This window comes from Nannobrachium achirus, assembly GCF_963921795.1.
Source record: "Nannobrachium achirus genome assembly, chromosome: 18".
Taxonomy (NCBI): Eukaryota; Metazoa; Chordata; class Actinopteri; order Myctophiformes; family Myctophidae; genus Nannobrachium; species Nannobrachium achirus.
The window spans coordinates 52,747,404-52,766,172 of record NC_137825.1 but is presented as its reverse complement, the minus strand read 5'-3'; the positions used below and the strand labels follow the sequence as shown (position 1 = coordinate 52,766,172).

At 42.5% G+C, this 18,769-nt stretch overlaps 2 protein-coding genes across 2 annotated transcripts in view; both read left to right on the top strand.

Moving 5' to 3' along the window:
- kansl1a (KAT8 regulatory NSL complex subunit 1a) overlaps positions 1 to 18,769 on the top strand; it is a 249,505-nt gene that overhangs the window by 215,412 nt on the left and 15,324 nt on the right. The window lies entirely within an intron of this gene.
- scn4aa (sodium channel, voltage-gated, type IV, alpha, a) overlaps positions 14,035 to 18,769 on the top strand; it is a gene marked incomplete at both ends in the record, with an annotated part of 64,808 nt that continues 60,073 nt past the window's right edge. The window contains 3 exons of the mRNA XM_080747086.1: positions 14,035 to 14,307; positions 17,300 to 17,442; positions 18,516 to 18,596. Coding sequence (XP_080603212.1) covers positions 14,035 to 14,307; positions 17,300 to 17,442; positions 18,516 to 18,596 — 497 coding nt within the window. The remainder of the gene's footprint in view (positions 14,308 to 17,299; positions 17,443 to 18,515; positions 18,597 to 18,769) is intronic.

The following is an 18,769-nucleotide window of genomic DNA, read 5'->3' as shown; positions in this document are numbered from 1 at the left end:
CATCTTGGGTGCTTATTGTGTATAAAAATACATATTTAGCCACTTGTACGCATTCCCCCAAGCACGGTAATCAAACTCGCTAAAATGATAGAAAGCAGTAAATGAAAACATTTTAACACTCATCTTTTCTTGTGTGATCTGACAGGTATGTGGGTGTCTCTAGAAACCCACATTTAGAAACCCTTCATGCCCTGCCTCTTCCTCAGTTTGTCCACCAGAAGTGAAAAAGCCTTTGGAGGTACGCTCTATTGAGGTCCCTCGACATGCAATTCCAATTTGGGGTTGATTTGATGTTGCGTTTATCTGGGTAATATGGTAGACAAACTTGTAAAGGGATGTAAACCAACAGTAAACACATACAGTATAGCAAAATAACCCTGTTTGACAGTAATTGTCAGATGATGACTCACATGATCATTACTTGCACCAGCAGAGCGCGCAAGTACTGCGTTCAGCTGCGTATGTAGGTATGCGTTCAGCTGCGTATGTAGGTATGTACAGTATGTATATGTGTGTAGGTAGGTAGCTGTGTGTGTTTAAGCCCGTAGCCCAGGGACCAGAATTTATAGCCACTTCATCATTAACAGGCAATGAGGGACTAGCATTCCTGGTGATGCCAGTGGTGATGTCACTGGCATCGCCAGTGGTGATGTCACTGGCATCGCCAGTGGTGATGTCACTGGCATCGCCAGTGGTGATGCCAGTGGTGAGCACACCTCATGGCGCACTCTGCTGGCGCATGAGTAGGCCATACTTGTGCAGAGGTAGCAAGTTGGCACCTCGACAGAGTGCAGTTCTAGTTTGTGCCTATGTTGGTGAAAAACATCATGCTTCTCTAACAAACAGTATCATTTGTGGGTTATGGGTTCTAAGTGAATTTGCATTTGGCTGAAATGCAGAAAATCTATAGGCAAAAATGGGATTGGCCTGTATTGGAGTTTTGCAATGATCGCGGCCTAGTTGTAGCGCCACCACAAGGTGAAAAAAATGAGTGGTTGAAAAATGAGGGTTCGAGCGGGATTGTTTGTGTGTATAGTTTGATAGCGATCGGCCCCAACTGTTTGTGAGATTAGCTGTGTACGATGAAGTATGCTGACCGTTACCTTTTGTCAATTATGTTTGCCAGACTGGGAAAACAAATCAGGCCTATAATGAATTTGACAGCAGACCAGCCCCCATGTCTGTCCAAATTGATGTAAAAAGAAGAAATCGCACCTTTGCGAATTGTTTGATATACCATGCGAAGTGAGCATCGTCTTTAATACCATGCGAGGTATCTCCTTGTATGGGTCGTTCTGTCCGTGACAGATCAGCTGTGGTGATGTCGGTCTCTGCATACTTTCTATGACGTTAGTCTCGTGCTTATACGGACATTCATACGGACATAGGGACCTACCCACACAGGGACCAAACAGGAGCGGTTAGCACCGCTCAAAAAGAAAGGTGATCTCTGCCAGGCCTAGTTGTCTACCTAGGGCAGGGGTCTTCAACAGGGGGTCCGCGACCCCTAGGGGGTCCGCAGGGATACTGCAGGGGGCTCCAGAAATTGTTGGAAAAAAAACCCGAAAGAAAAACAAACAAGAAGGGAAAAAAAATTAATTGTCTTTAAATATATTATAAAAAAAAACATGATTCTGTCTCTTGAGTAGCTGGTATACATGATTGTTGTGCAATTGACAGTTTATTAATGATAGATTCTCAGTTAATAAGGTATGTTTATAAATGGCAGTGGTACGGCCACTTGTACATGCATGTTTAAAATAAAAGCATGAATATATTAATCAATTAATCAATTATTTTAATATGTATACAATATATGTTGTAGCCCCACCCCCACCCTACGAGGTAGGGGGTCCCTGCTCCATCTCCCTATCAGTTTGGTGGTCCCTGGCCTGAAAACGTTGAAGACCCCTGACCAGGGAAATGACAGTATGACAGTGCAACCGGTTGTATTTGTGGCGGCCCCTATATAGGCAGTAGTGGGGTTTTGTAGGTGTGCTCTGTAGATGCCCTCCGACATGCTATTCCAACTTGGTTTTGATTGAAGGTAATTACAGGCAAATTGCATGGAGTGTCAAAGCCCTATCATTGTAACACATTACTCAGGAGACCATTTGTGCTTAAGAATGATATATTTGAGATGTGACGATTGATCGGAGTGATCGCAGTCGGCCGATAATGCCTCTATTGGCTTTGATCGGTATCGGCTTTGCCTCTATCGGCTTTACTGATCTACAAGCTAGATCTGCTATTTTAACAATATTTATCTGTGGGACTGAACGTAACCTCAGCTTCAACTCCTACAAGTTGAATTGGATACTAAAGGACCTCAGCCTGCTATCTCCTAATGTTTATACTTAATATACAATGTCAATGTTTTGTAAGAAGAATCATTAAATATATAAATGCTGCTACAGTAACACAATAAATAGAAGAATTTATGGATTTGATCATCGATAATATCGTTATCGGCAGATATTGATTCCAGTTGATCGGTGATCGGTATCTGCCCCAAAAACCACAATCGGAGCATCTCTAGTATTTTTGGCACCTCCTCTTTGTGAGAGTGAAATCACTTTTGACTCTTGTGTTGTTTAGAGGCCATGCAATTTGTGCTTCCAATTTGTTGATTCGATGTCTTGTCAAATTAAACGAAATAAAAAAGGCGTAAAATGTGTACGTTACGATTTTATCACGTGACTCCAGAGTTCATGTGTAGCCATTTTAGTTTAGAGCTTTTGAAAGAGCCAAGTTCCTATAGGCATACTGGCAGCATGCACAAGACATTTGAAACGAATCTGTTTAGTAGTTGCAAGATTAGACAAACTGAGACGCACGCACGCACGCACGCACGCACGCACGCACGCACGCACGCACGCACACACACACACACGCGCACACACACACCTGGTGGAGATAATGAAACCCCTATTTTTATTTTTCATTTATTTCCTCAGATGGTACAGAAACAGTGTCTATACTTGCTTGTGGGCAGTGAATGTGAAAGTGAGATAGGGCTCTATATTTACCTGAAATTAATAGTAATACGTAGTTAAACATATTCCATCGTGAGCGTGCCCAGCCCAGTATGTCTATTTTGACTGAAATTGAATATCACTTCATTGCCAAGTTTAGGGTTTTAACATTGGGAATAAGAGAACTGTATGGGAGAGTGTTTTTGCTGGTCTTTCAGTCCGAGTGTATATCAAAAAAGCATCTGGGTTAAGCACCGTTGGTCCGACTAGTTTAACATTCATCAGGTTAACATTCACACGCGTCGTCAGGTTAGCATTCACCAGCGTCGGCAGGTTAGCATTCACCAGGTTAACATTCACCAGTGTTAGTTTTACTGAGGTTAAGGTTAGGTTCCCCACGACTTTTGGCAACAGCCAATCACAAGCTTCCGCTGCCTTAACCCAGTTGCTTTTTTGATACACTCGGACTGAACAACCTGCAAAAAACACTCTCCCAGAACTATCAACAGGGGTCATCGCCATGTTGGCTTGTGGTGGACATATTTGTCAAAATTAAATTTTTGCCATGGACATCACTGAACTCATCACAAAATGAATGGACAATAAATGAAACACATAAGGAGACAGACCTGAATGACCATAACATGTCTGTAGTGTACTCAGAGTTAGGGTGGTACTTTCAAATAATATGTTTGAAAACAACTAGTACTAGTAGACTCCTAATGTGCCTTACATGGTGTCATAGTAAATCAGTGTCAAACATATTCTAAAGCAGGGGGTCTTCAACATTTTCAGGCCAAGGACCCCTCGGTTGAGAGATAAAGCAGGGACCTCCACAACCTGTTGATAGATTCCATATCGTTTGACAGGTTCTCTTATTAAAGTGTCCTGCACCAAACAATGCCCATTTTACATGTACACCAAGATACACCTCAAACTAGGGCATTCACGAATAGTGATTTTTTAGTATTCAAATTATTCTACCTCAAAGTATTCGAATAGTCGAATATTCGACAGGACTGGCCAAACTGTCAAATATTAAGTAAGCAAGAGGCAAACATCGTGAAAATATTTTCACAATATTTATCTGTGGAACCAAATTAAATGTAATACCTACAATTCCAACTGCTTGTGAGGGTGGGGGTCCCCAGTTCAAATATGTTTGGGGTCACGGCCTAAAAAGGTTTGAGTGGGGGCATTGACAACTCAGAGGCATTGACAACTCATTCTTATGACTTCCTATGTAGCCAAGTTTTATAAACTATATATTTTTTAAAGAGAGAGAAAAGAAAAAAAAAAGAGAATATTCAAATTCGGTGAACAACGTCGAATAGTGACTTTGATATTCGAATATTCTAAAATTTGGTGAATGCACTACCTCAAACAGAATACACATAAAGAAACATATTGATTGATTGATTGATTGTCCAAGCTGTGAGTTATATACATTTTGCCAAAACAAAAACTTCCTTATTGAACTGCCAGTTTAACATTCAGACCTCCAAAACACATCTGGATTCTTGTCTTGCATTTTTTCAAATAAGGAATATCTTAGATCATGGTATAGTGAAAAACAAAATGAAATTCATCCTCCTCAACTCCCAGGTCACAAAGAACACACAAACGCTGTGTATCAATACTGCAATATAGAAATACTCAGTTACAAGTACAAGTCTGGAGTACAAAAGTATTGGCATCAAAATGTACTCAAAAGTACCAAAAGTAAAAGTACTCATTATGCAGAATGTCCCATTGCACAGGGTCAAAATGTATGAAATCTTTTTTAGAAAATAGACGATCTACAGGCTCACAATGCGATGCATCACATTGTGAGCTTGTAGATCTGCTATTTTCAAATGGCTGAAATCTATATAAGGCTGAAGTGGTTAATGTATGGTTTGTAATAATAATCTTCAAGGTAACTAGTAACTAAAGGCTTCATATTATTGTTGTGGAGTTTGCCTCTGAGATGTAGTGGAGTAGAAGGAAAAGTACTCAAATTGGATCCATCACTGCTGCCTGGCTGTTTGGAGGCACACATACGCCACACAGTGATCAGTTCTAGGGAAATAAGACAAAAGCTTATTTTCACGGGATCATTGGTCTTGCTTAAAGGAGCTATAGTCAACTTTTTCATTGTAGGGCCGACACTTTGTTTACATCCTAGTCTATAGACTAGAATGTAAACAAAGTGTCGGTCTGACAATGGCCAAAATGATTATTTTATCATTATTTTACGCTTTTTGTGGTCATTTTTGAATAGAAACACATATATGAAGCTTATTTTTTTTTTTAATATATTTTCGAAAAATTATTTTTATTTTAGCATCCGTTTTTCAAGAAAAAGTTGACTATAGCTCCTTTAAGGAGACCAGACTGTGCGTACGTGCGTTCTACTTAAAGGGACTATGTCACCTTAAGGGTTACTGTCACCTTAAGAAATCATCTTAAAAACAAGTTAATATTTTTTTGATGTCATTGTGGGAATGCACAATAAGCCAATCAAATTAATTAATTGACTGTTACTTACTGTATGTCTGCACAATGTACATTTTCTTCCCATCGCCCGCAGGCTCGCTCAGAAACAACTTCTCTGCTCTGCTCCCACAGGGCTAGCTGGGTTAGCACTAAAGCTAAAGCTAAAGACACAAATTTATATATAAATCTGTGGATATAAAAATTATATTTCCGGTGGTTACTGGTTGTTACTTCCCCATTGTTCATGGGAATATGCTTGTTTATGTTTATTCATTGAAATGGAAAACACAATGTTTTCACTGAGTTGGGCAGCTGCCCTCGAACTGCGTGCTGCTGGCCAGTATAGATGTGACGTTCGCGAACGAATCAAGTCTTTTGAACGGCTCTTTGAAATGAACGATATGATTCGGTTCACAGTAGGGAGCCGTTCCTTTCTAATGAACAGTGGTGGGAAAAGTACTCAATTTCAGAGATCCAGCTCACTTCAAATAGCCATAAATCCCATATCTGCTGGCCAGGCTGTCTCCTGTCTGTCTCTCCACTCCTCCGAGTGGAGGGGGCTGCGCTACGGGGGATGGGATCATTTGATTCAGAGATTTCAGACCGTTTTAAAAAAGACCACGTGACCTACTGTATCCTACTGTATCATACTACCAGTAACACTCCCTAATCGGGAGATAAGCGACCGTAGGTCACTTATCTCCACAAATAGGGCAAAAATGTGTTTTGCCAAAATCTTCCTGATCCATGTTGATGACATGAGTGTAGACATAGTTTACTGTGTAGTGATTTTCGTGATTTTAGGGCAAAATCTGTAGGAGCAGTGTCCAAAAATGTGTTTTTAAAAATCGGCCTGGAGGTGGCGCTATATGGGAGAGATTCATGTTGATGGGATGAGTGTAGACATACTGTGTACCGATTTGCGTGATTTTAGGGCAAAAATTGTAGGAACAGTGTCCAAAAATGTGTTTTGCAAGAATCGGCCTCATGGTTGCGCTAGAAGAGGGCCATGTGAGAAATGAGGGGTGGGGTCTCCGCGCCGGCAAGGCGGACGAATAGGTACCGGCCCCGGCTGTCCCGGTCGCTCCTAGCCGGAGTTACGGCATTTTATGTGAGCTGCAGTGTAGGGGGTCCTCCACTGGGGGCGCCACCACTTTTGCATCCGTTCTGGAGCACCAGGAGTGGGTGGTCCCCGGGAATTCCCCGTGAGCAGCCCCGTGGGGGTGGTCATTTGGTCAGTTTAGCACATTTGGTCATTTTTTACATCTGGGGGTCCCCCAGGGACCTGGGGGTCCCTGGAGCTCCGGGGGTCCTTGGAGGTTGTAGTTTGGCAGGTAAGGAACGTGTGTGCAAAATTTGGCATGGATCGGGGCAACGGTTGCGGAGATATGAGCAGGGCAAGAGTGTGACGTGTGAGGTGTGACAGACAGACTGACGGACTGACGGACTCACTCACAGTTTGTGCAGGGTTTGATAGTAAATGCGACCTACGGTCGCAATTATAATTTCGGGGCGTGACAGTGGATCTTTAAGTAAAAGTATCAATACTGCGCTGTAGAAATACTCTGCAAGTAATGTGTGCGTGCGTGCGTGCGTGCATGTGCGTGCTTTTGTTTTGGGGGCTGCTATCGCCAGTCTGAGTGATGGTGGAAATGATGACGTCTGAATGAGTGGTTTAGACTAGAGGTTCTGGTGTTGTCTAGAACTAGCCTGGCGTATACTAATTCCACACTGCGTATCGGTTATTAGTCTGAATTTGCGAGCAGAATTTTCATTTCCAAAAAAATGGCTCTGGACACGATTGTTAGACCCGACCAATGCTGGGCCCTGATTTGTCCCCCAAATTTTGGAGGAGAGGAAATTGATTCACAATTGAGTGGGGCCAGACCCATATTTGCCATGGGCAAGTTTTTTTGTCCAGGCAGATTGGTCTGGTCCAGGCTAGTCTATAACAGTGCTTCTGAAACGTATTCAAAATTGACACTTATTAGCCCGCGGACACCCATTTAAAAAGATATGTCAGGGACCCCATAGGAGAAGATTTTTGTGGCCCTAGCAGTGATTCTCAACCATTTTAATGTCAAGGACCCCCAGGCTACGGACCCCCATTTAATGCATTTCTATCTCTGAGTCCCAAATTTATATTGTAAAATCAATGTTAATTTAACTCAGAGAACGGGTCCATTTGGTCCCATTTGTACACTCTCAGAGTTACAGACCCATAGAGTTACAGGTCCATTTGGTTCCTAAACTATCATTTAGCTGGAACTCTCTCATGGACCCCTGGAACACAGCAGGCATGCAGGGTGTGTTTATGGGTGCTGAGGCGGAAACTCTGCAGATTAGGCAGCCTCGTGAGACAGAAGGTGGTAGAGCGGCGAGAGTTAGTCGCAGGGGCGTCACAATGGGGGGGGGGGGGGGGGGAGTGGGACTGAGTTACTAGGGCCCAAGGTGGAGAGGGGCCTTATTCATTTTATATACTTTAGCTCTTGAAAAAATAGCAGATATACAAGCTCACAGCAGAGCTTGTAGACACAGCGCTGCGAGCTTGACAGCTTGTAGAGCTGCTATTTTTGAAAAAGTCGTGAAAATGTGTGCAAATCTTTGAATATATGTATTTTTTAAGCAAACACTTGTAACTCATATTTTGCTTCTGGGGGGTCCCTGGAACTAAATGTTTTGAGGTGGGGGTTTGAGGCCAAATAGCTACATTATCATTTTGGGGGTCCTTGACATGAATGGTTTGAGCACCACTGACAAAGAAAATCAAGGTTTTTCAAACATAGCGGGGCTACAGGCTCGCAGCGCGGCACCCGGTGCCGTGCTGTGAGCTTGTATATCTGCTATTTTTCAATCAATAGTTAAAGCCCAAAATGACGTGTAATAATGCGTTCCCAGTCTAAATTAGCCTGGTTAATAAACCAGACTGCACAACACCACCCCCTATCCAACACGCAGTGAGGAATTAGTATGAGCAACGCCAGGCCAAGTCTAAATGGGTTAAACCCCCTCCGCCTATGAAGAACATTCATGGGGGGGGGCCCACAGTGAATCCTCGTACCCAGGGCCCAGAATTTGGTGCGCCGCCCCTGGTTAGCCGCGGTGAGCTCGTCTGGCACGCTGTCCTGTTTATCGGAGGGATGTGAGGCAGAAAGCGAGGGCTCAGCCAGGATGGAATGAGCAGACTCATCGAGGCCTCTGTAACCCGAGGCCTCGCCTTGATTGCCTGTAGCAGCTGGGAAGCTATCGTATCTGTGCGAGAGTGTGTGTGTGTGGATGTGTAATTATCTGTATGTTGGGGGTGTGTGTGTGTGTGTGTGTGTGTGTGTGTGTGTGTGTGTGTGTGTGTGTGTGTGTGTGTGTGTGTGTGTGTGTGTGTGTGTGTGTGTGTGTGTGTGTGTGTGTGTGTGTGTGTGTGTGTGTGTGTGTGTGTGTGTGTGTGTGTGTATCTGTATTGATGCATGTTTGATCTGTGGCTATCGCGTGCATCAGTCTGTGCATTATGCCGTGCCAAAGTTCCCCCTGCTCTAGCACACCAGGCATGTGCACGCATAGACGTCAAAGGGGGCTCGAGCCCCTGCCCTTTTTATCCGTCTGTGAAAAGGTGCCCTCTCCAGACCATGAATGCAGTTTGTACTATGGTGGAAGAAATGCAAATGCCCTCTTTCCATGCCATACCTGAAGGCAGCATTCAAGAGAATTGCCTTGTCCAAACTCTCCTGAACTTGAATGCAGCGTCTTATGTTGAAAGAATTGCCCTCCAGTATTGACTTGATTATGCTTAGTTCAGTGTGCTATCAAGGATATTTTCACCAAAAGGCCCTTTTAGAAATGTCAGCCCCTGCCTCTCCAACGTTCTCTGCACGTCCCTGGCGGGAACCCAGATGTCTTCCCACTACATAATCCTCCCAATTAAGACATCAGTAGTGCTGTCTGTCATGTCCGTGACGACATGGTCTCAAGCAGGTGGCATCTGTGTTCAGTGAACAACCTTAGAGTCCGAATATTGTTATCTCAGTCCTAATGCTCTCATCAAATCATGTTGACTGAAGACTAATCAAATAGATTAAGCTGGTATCAGAATGGGAACAGAGAAAATGTTGATGCGTAGGAACAAAGATGGCCCAAGTGACCAAGAAGGCAAAATCACGATATTTCAAATTTTCAATGTCCCGTTGTTTCGAGGTCCCAGTACTCCATGTTAGGGTTAAGGTTTAGGCTTTGGGTTAGCATTCACCAGGTTAGCATTCACCTGCGTCGGCAGGTTAGCGTTCACCCGTGACGGCAGGTTAGCATTCACCCGTGACGGCAGGTTAGCATTCAGCTGCGACGGCAGGTTTGCCTTGGACTGCTGGCACCTCGAAACAACAGCACATCGAAATATCGCGCCCGACAAAGAATGCCCACAAAAAAGGCTGAGAATTATAATGCGTTTAAATATATTGTTTATTACACAAACAGCAACGCCCTTTTTAAAGTTCACTGTTGAAACGAGTGTGAACGTGATGAAAACAAAAGAATTAACGATAGACACTAGATACTACCTGATTGCAGTTTTGTCAAAATAATCAAACAAAAGCATATATGCCATTGAAAACTGGACAGTGTGCTGGTCTAGTAATCATTCTCTGTCAAGTGCCATCGAATGACAGGGAAGAGGTGATATGTGAGAAGTAAGATGATATAGTTTTAGATATCAATGTCCATCCAGGGTCTGTGGGGGTGACGACTTAATTTATTATACACGTGATGGTAGATTGCAGACAAAGACACACAAGTGCATCAAACTCTTCTGATCGTGACATCGAGACCCCTAACCTTAGCTGCTCCTCGGGGAAACCGAGTAGCCTTGTCTGGTTGCTAAACACTTTGATAGCGAGGCCGCTTGGAAGGAAGAAGTGCCACTTGGCCCGGGCATGTAGCGTCCGCTAAGCAGCTAGTATGTAATCTGATGTACACAAGTAATGTTAGGGTTTGGTTCTGTGGGGAAGTACCAGTGGTGGAAAAAGTTCTCACATTTCTTACTTAAGTAAAAGTATCAATACTACAATGTAGAAAAATACTCTGTACTCAGTAAAAGTCTGGAATACAAAATGTACCTAAATTAAAGTATGAAAGTATGGGCAAAGTATGGGCAAAAAGTACCAAAAGTAAAAGTACAAAATGTTTGAAAATCTACAAGATCTACAATCTCACAACGCGTCGCGATTCGACTTGTTCTGAACTTGTAGATCGGCTATTTTCACATAGCCTTGGTATAAAATGGGGCCAAAGTGGTTAATGTGTGTTTTGTAATTTTATAATATATATATCTGCAAAGTAACTAGTAACTAAAGTTTTCAAATAAATGTAGTGGAGTAAAAGTACCATATTTGGATCCGAGGTGTAGTGGAGTAGAACTAAAGCTATTGGAAATTGGAAATACTCAAGTAAAGTACATAAAACTCAAAAGTGTACTTATTACTTAAGTAAATGCACTTAGTTACTTTACACCCTGTTTGGAGCTGCAGCACTGGTCCCAAGTGTGGCGTGTCACTTTGTCATTACCTTGACACTTTTACAGTATGTGGGTCACCTTCACCCTGCTCCCACCCAGGGTAAGGGGTGAGGCATATAGGGTTGGGGGTCCTGGACATGGATCAAGGCAGCTGAGCCTACGACGGTTTATGACACTCTAAAATGCTCACAGACATAAACACAGACACGGCACAAATGCTATATCTCACATATTCTCTTGCATGGACGTGCTGGGCCCCTGATTCAGCCCGGGAAAAAGAGTTGGAGTGGCCCTCATTTCTTTTTTTTCTTTTTTTTGTTATATTTTGTCGTTGTCGGGTGTAAACCTTGTCTGTCCAAAACCGTTTGTTTTGTATTTATCATTTTAAAATGATTTAAACTAGTGAAAACAGCCGATCTACAAGCACACAACGCCTCGCACCGCGAGGCGTTGTGTGCTTGTAGATCTGCTGTTTTCACTACTTTTGTGCAACGGCCTTGTATGATGAAGCAAAGTAAATTTGAAACTTGGAGATACAAGGTTTCTGCCCGACAGTGACGATTTACTTGGAACGAAGGCCGACATTTTATTTTTATTTTTTTCCTAATGGCCGGCCTGGACCGGCCGGGAATGAACCGGCCGTTCGGGAGTTGTCCCGCTTTTCCCAATGGCCAGCACGTCCCTGTTCTCTTGTTACCAACGTGTGTATACAGCGCTTCCAGTGCAATTCCAGTGCAATTCCAATACTGCATTAATCACTTCATGCAGGGGGTTTATGGCCTGCTCATATCCATTGAGAAGATGTTTGCATGCCACTGGCTTGTAGTGTTTTTGTAACGCCTGTGTAGGTGCCTGTACAGGCTGTACATGATGCAGCTGCCCCTATAGGGTGGAGTGGCTGGGCTCAGTGGGCTGTATGTGGATGGCCTGCGTGTGTGTGTGGTGGTGTCGGTGGTTGTAAGCATTGCCTGGATACATAATCTTTTTTTAAATGTCAAAATTATCATTTGACTATCTCACATACAGACTGTTAACCAACTCCCCAAGCAAGTAAATGGCAAACTGTGCATTTACTGAATATAGCACCTTTTATCCAAAGTGCATAACATTCACACACATGTTCACAGCAGAGGAGCTAAGGCACCAGCCTGCTCATCAGAGTTAAAGGTTTAATTCACCCCCAAAATAATGTTTTTTTTTCCTATTGATTACTCGCGCCATGGAGAGTTCTTTTTTGTATTTGTTGCATTCCTCAGACAATAATTTGATTATAGTAAATGTACCCCCATTGATTCCAGATGGGGACCCAAATGCATGGGGAATCCCATCCGGAACAAAAACAAGGTGCTGTGGTCAGCTTCATCAGCTGTTGGAAGCTTCAACTTCTTTTTTTATTTATTTTTTATCTGTCCGACAACTGGCCATTACTCAGCACCTCCAAAGAGCCATATATCAGATGCCACAAATTTACAATTTAGGCATTTAGCAGATGCTTTTAATCCAAAGCGACATACAATAAGCATACTATAATAAGCAAGATAATAAAACATCAACAATATAACAAGGCATAATATCAATCTAGAAAAAACAACATAGGTAGACCACGCACCTAATCAGTAAAAAAAAAACTTTTCTAAAACCTAAAAATGCTATCTAGCTTCATGTGTGGTCATCGAGGGAAGGGGAGTGTTACAGTAGTGGCATAGGTTTAGGTGGAGTCTGAAGAGGTGAGTCTTCAGTCCATGGTGGAAGCTAGGGAGTGAGTCTGTAGTTCTAAGTGCAACAGGGAGTTTATTCCACAGTTTGGGGGCCAGGAGGGCAAATTATCTAGGACGAGTGTATTTTTATCCTGTGGTTTTTAGCGAGGGTTCTGTCAGCATCCCTGTGTTGGCTGATCTGAGTGAATGGGTGGGGTTGTAGGGGTTGATCAGGTTTTGGAGGTATGGAGGAGCCATACCTTTGGCTGCTTTGAAGGTCAGCATCAGTGTTTTGTATTCAGTGCACAAAGATATCCAGTTGGATGTTCGGTTAAATCAATACCTTCTTCATCGCTCTTGTAGTCAGACATGTTTAAATCACGATAATGTGCAGATCTAGAAATGTTTACAAGCAATTTGCACGTAATGTTGAAGCCGCGTTCTAGCTTCCAACAGCTGATGAAGCTGACCGCAGAGCACCTTGTTTTGGGCAGACACTGCAGTGTAACCTTGCACAGCCAGGCTTACAGCTGCAGCGACGCAGTGATACTAGACACAAAAAATAGTACCATGTGACATAGGGTTCAAAGTTGAATGTAGCTCACGCTATATTGTAGAAATATGTCAACAATACAGATGACGGCAGTTTTGTGGACTTGTTTATTATAAAAAAAAAATCCTCGCCAAATCACTGGAACTACTTCAGTCTGACCACTGAACTTTGGTAAACCAACTAATGTCTTTGCTATGAAATTAAAATGTAAACAAAAAAAGAAAAGAAAATCCCAATCTTTTTCTCCCGATTCCCATCTTTTGAAAATCACCCCGAGGGTACACAGGCAGGCAGCTCTGTTGTGTGAGCAAGCAGCCAGCTAACCCTGGGTCACTGCGCCAAACTTTTCTTCCCCGCTTCTGATATCTATACCCCCCACCGCCATCACATCCACTGCAAAAACCACAGGTCTCTCTCTCTCTCTCTCTCTCTCTCTCTCCTTCTCTGTCATACGCCAGCTACGCCGTGCTACGATCCGTTCACCCTGCCTTGCCTTGAAAGTAAAATGGAGCTCTTTTCAAAAGCCGCATATTGTAGCCCACCCCTTCTTCTGTAAGGCAGGCCTGCCTAACACAGCTCTTGCGTATGCACTTATTATTCAATTCAATTCAATTGGCTTTATTGGCATGAAATTGTACAAATGTTGCCAAAGCACATTATTATTCTCTATTCAGTATATCGTTGTTGTCGGGTGGAAACCTTGTATGTCCAAAATCAGTTTGTTTTGTATTTATCATTTTTACTCCTCTATCCACCTCACTCTCTGTCTCTTTCTCTCTCTCCAGTGCCCTCTAGAGAGACCCCGGTGCGGCGCGACCCCTTCGCAATGCGAAGATGGCGACCCGGCTCGCTCGCCCAGGCACCGGTTTCCGCCTCTTCACCCCGGAATCACTGGCGGAGATCGAAAGGCTCGCGGAGATCGAAAGGAAAAGGGCAGCAGTAGTAGCCGGCCATGACAAGAGGGAGGAGAAGAAGGAGGAGGAGGCCGAGGCCCCAAACAGTGACCTGGAGGCGGGCAAAGGTCTGCCCATGTTCCTTGGAGACCCTCCCCCGGAGATGCTCAACACACCCCTGGAGGACATAGACCCCTTCTACAAAGCACAGAAAGTCAGTCCTCAGCTTGACACACCCAACACCTTCTAGTTTACGTCTGCATTATTTGCTCATATTTAGCTGCGGCTATAATAGGCTCAGGGTTCCCACGGTCATGACATTCCTGGAAATATTTTGAAATTAGAAAAATATCTTTCCAGTACTGTAAAAGATTTGGAATTTATCAAGGGTCCTGGAAGGTCCTGGAAAAAATAGCTATGCATTGTCTTTGGTTATTGATTTTGTTAATACCTCTGAAATGACAAATTAAACATGGGCCAAATTGTCAAATATTAGAGGCAGAAATTGTGAAAATAGCAGATCTACATGTAGATCTACTATTTTCACAATAGAACCGTGTTATACAACATTCCTCAACTCTTAGTGCTCGTCAGTGTGCCGAGTCCCCAGTTCAAATATGATTATTTCGGGGGTCACGGCCTGAAAAGGTTGTGAACCACTGGCATACACTATCTGTCTTTGGGCATTGCACATAGGAGTAAGCGACTCCTTATTGAGCTGAATTATTGTTGTATAGTTCTGGAAATCGGGTTAAATATTCTGGAAAAGTTTTGGAAATGAATTGGTAAAGATGTGTGGAACCCTGTATTTAGCTGCGGCTATAATAGGCTGTATGCACGGCAGCCATATTGGAGAGAAGATGGGTCTCTTCTCACTTCCTTCAAAGGTGTTACCAATGATACTAATTTCACAGTGGTTCTCAAGCCTTTTATTTCAACAACCAATTTCATTACTCTGAGAGTGTACAAATGGAACCGAATTTACTGTTACACACCTTTTGAGGGGTCATTTGGAATATCCAAGGATCCATGAATGTCCCTGGACCACACTTTGAGGCCCACTGGTGTAGCAGAGTGTTTTCAGTGAGCCAATATCAGCACTCTGACCCTGTTTGACCAGAATGGTCAGAGCCTTCATTAGTATTAGTATTATTATTGGTAACACCTGTGAAGGAAGTGAGAAGAGACCCAACTTCTCTCCAAAATGGCTGCTGTGCAACATAGCCTATTGTACAGTTAGGCTCCCGTTGCTTCACCAACATTACAAACGATAACGACACGTAGCTCTTGATGACACATTGAGGTTAGACAAGACACTCCATATTTGGGTGTAGCCTATTAGCTGCATTGGGAACGCCTTATGGTTATGGCTGACTCATAGTCAGCTATATTTTAATGTAGGATTACCAACATTTATACATTTCTTTTGTCGATCGATCAGGTGTCCAGAGGATTTTTACAGGACTTGAGGTTGCAACCCCTGGGAGACATGATCACTACCCATCTAGAAACACAGATAGACACTGAAACCCCAGTTCAAACACACGGACACTAGTGGCGGGCAAAACCAGTCATTTCAGTGAACAAATCGTTCACCGTTCACATTCCAGTCGGCAGCATTGCTGCCGTCTCACATGCACACACAGACACTCGGGCGCTTATCGGTAACTAGCGACCATTACTGTCCATTCACTGATTTCACTTCATTGATTATTGGCAAGGAGGCCGGACCCACGTGCATCTACTTTATTCCTTTCATACTTAAGTGGCGTGCTAATGGGACACTACCTGTCTTTTGTCCAATAGTTCTTCATTTGAATTCAAATTGCAAATGAATGCATGTCCGCTGACTAAGCTCAATCTGAGTTAGCCGCCCTGTGTGCGGGGAGGCGGAGGGGAGGGGAGGGGAGGGGAGGGGTGAACGAAAGTGTGAACGTAACATTTTAAGGACGTGCACGAATCGTTCGCGAGTCTTTCTTGTGATTACTTCTTATGAACGAATCACTCATGATCTAACGGACACACAGTGCACATTGTTGTGCATACCCCATAACTAGCTTATGCTATTCTATGTTTATACTGCCTGCATACCGTAACTCAGAAAGATAGATCGCTTGACTTTCCGTTAGTTCATCATGGATGCCTGCAGTGTCTACTCATGCGGTGGCTATGATTGCATAACTCAGTGGTTTTCAACTGAAAGGAATGAAATTCACTTTCAACCACTTTCAACTAATAGGCCTGTCACAATTATTACATAATAATCGTCTAATCGCAATTATGTCAGATAATTGCAATATTCTTTTTTTCAAAAATAGCATAAATAGCAGACTAAGCAGAATAATCTTGTAAATCAGCTATTTCAATTTTTTTTACAGTATGAAATAATTAAATGTCAGTAATTACTTTGTTTAGTTAAAGTTGCATTCATAATGTTCAAATGCCCAAAAACAATTACATTGTTAATCACAATTAATTGTGTGACAATTCATTGCCAAGTTAAATTTGTAATCGTGACAGCCCTATTTTAAACCTGGTGTCCCTAATCTGGGCATGTCATTATGCGACGTATTGTGAGCTTAAGTTATAGAAGACGAGAATTTTTGGGGGAAATGAAAATTATTCAACACAATAAAAGATTATAAAACATAAATTAAAAAGGTTATCGAAAAAACACGTATTCGGAGGGAGTCACCAGAAAAAAAGGACAGTTGTTTTCATTGAATCTATCATGGTTAAAATGGAGTTTGAAGTTATAATGGGTTTGTATAGGAAGGTCCTGGAAGGGGGAAAATGGGGGGAAATGAATATCAAATATCTAAATACTGAATGAAGAAATTCAAAAACTGTCCTGGGTGTTCCCAAAAGCCTGATTAGACGATAAAATGACAAAAAGTTTTTTTGAAAGTGAAATATCCCTTTATACTCTAGATCTGCTACTTTCGTGTGTTTTTCTTTAGCCATTTCACAATATGGGGGCCGCAGACAGACAGAGGCTATGGCTATTTGGGGGTCCTTGGCATGGAAAGGTTTGGGGACCGCTGACATAACTGAAATGCATGTCTCACAGTTTGAGAACCAGTGTAGTATTTCAAGGTGATTACCAATAATCTATTGCAACATAACATTTTCTGATTATCGATAGCTCAATGACACGAGTGGAAACGCATACTGTTGTGTCTCTTTTGTGTTTGTTTGTTTTTCAGACATTCATTGTGATCACGAAAGGAAACACAATCTACAGGTTCAACGCTGAATCGGCTTGCTACTGCCTGACTCCGTTTAATTTAGTTAGAAGAGGAGCCATTAAAATTCTCATACATTCATATCCTTTTTTTACTCTGTTGGTGTTCTTATGCAAAGCAAAGCAAAATGCGGGACGAGGGATTTGATCAGAGGTACAAGGTTCTCCGTGTTGTTCACACAAATTATTATTAATTTATGTGAACAAACATATCGTCACTGTCGGGCAGAAACTTCATATGTCCAAGTTTCAAATTTGTAATTTTTTAAGTAAAGCTTCATCATACAAGGCCATCGCACAAAAGTAGTGAAAACAGCTGATCTACAAGCACACACAGTGCTTGTAGATCGGCTGTTTTCACTAGTTTTAATCCTTTTAAAAATGATAAATACAAAACAAACGGTTTTGGACATACAAGGTTTCCACCCGACAACGACTGGTCACATACTGTACATTTATTCTGTTTCTTTTTTAATATGAGCTGCTCCAAGCTATTCTATTGATATCACCTGAGCCCCATTGTATCATTGCCACGCCCCACTGAATTAATACAGAATCACAGATAAAGATTGCTTTTTAAAAGCTAAGAAAAGCCAATGTGAGTGTAGGAACACTTAAACAATGTGTCATATTATGCAGAAGTGAAAAAGAGGTAATGTAAAGGTAGGCAAGAGTCACAGCTGCGTGTTTATTTGTTCCTGTCATTATACTGTAGTGTGCCGCATGAAGGATATCAGTAGTGTTGAGAAAGAACATTCAGACATTTTGTCCAACTGTTTTGATCGAGTTGATCACTTGACCTCTACTTGACCGTCAAAAAAAAAAAAAAAGTGTCCCTTGGTTTCATAACAGGTGAAAAGGAGCCAAATGAAACCAAATGGAACCAAATGAACCCTGACGGGTTGATTTGGTTCCATTTGTACACTGTCAGAGTTAAGGGGAGACCTTGACATTTGAAAGTTTGAGAAACACTGGCTTAGGCACATGTTGGCATTTACACTAACTGGTGACACTGAACACGTTTGCAGAAAGCTTGACATTTTTATGTTTAACAATATAAATGATGTGCTGTGCCTTGTGGTGCCGTGGATGGCAAGTGATAAAGAGCCAGTTAGAAGACATTTCTGTTTAACGACAAATGAAACATTTTCCTTAACCCCCCCAATCAAATTATTTAGCATGTTCATTATGATAACTATTCTGTCGAACTGTGTATTTATGACGATGAGCAACCCACCAGCATGGAGTAAAACTGTCGAGTGAGTATATACACGTGCGTGTGCGTGTGTGTGCGTGTGTGTGTGTGTGCGTGCGTGTGTGTGTGTGTGTGTGTGTGTGTGTGTGTGTGCGTGTGTGTGTGTGTGTGCACACGTGCGTGTGTGTGATTTGAAAATGTACTTTGTACTTGTGTTAGGCCTGTCACAATTATGAC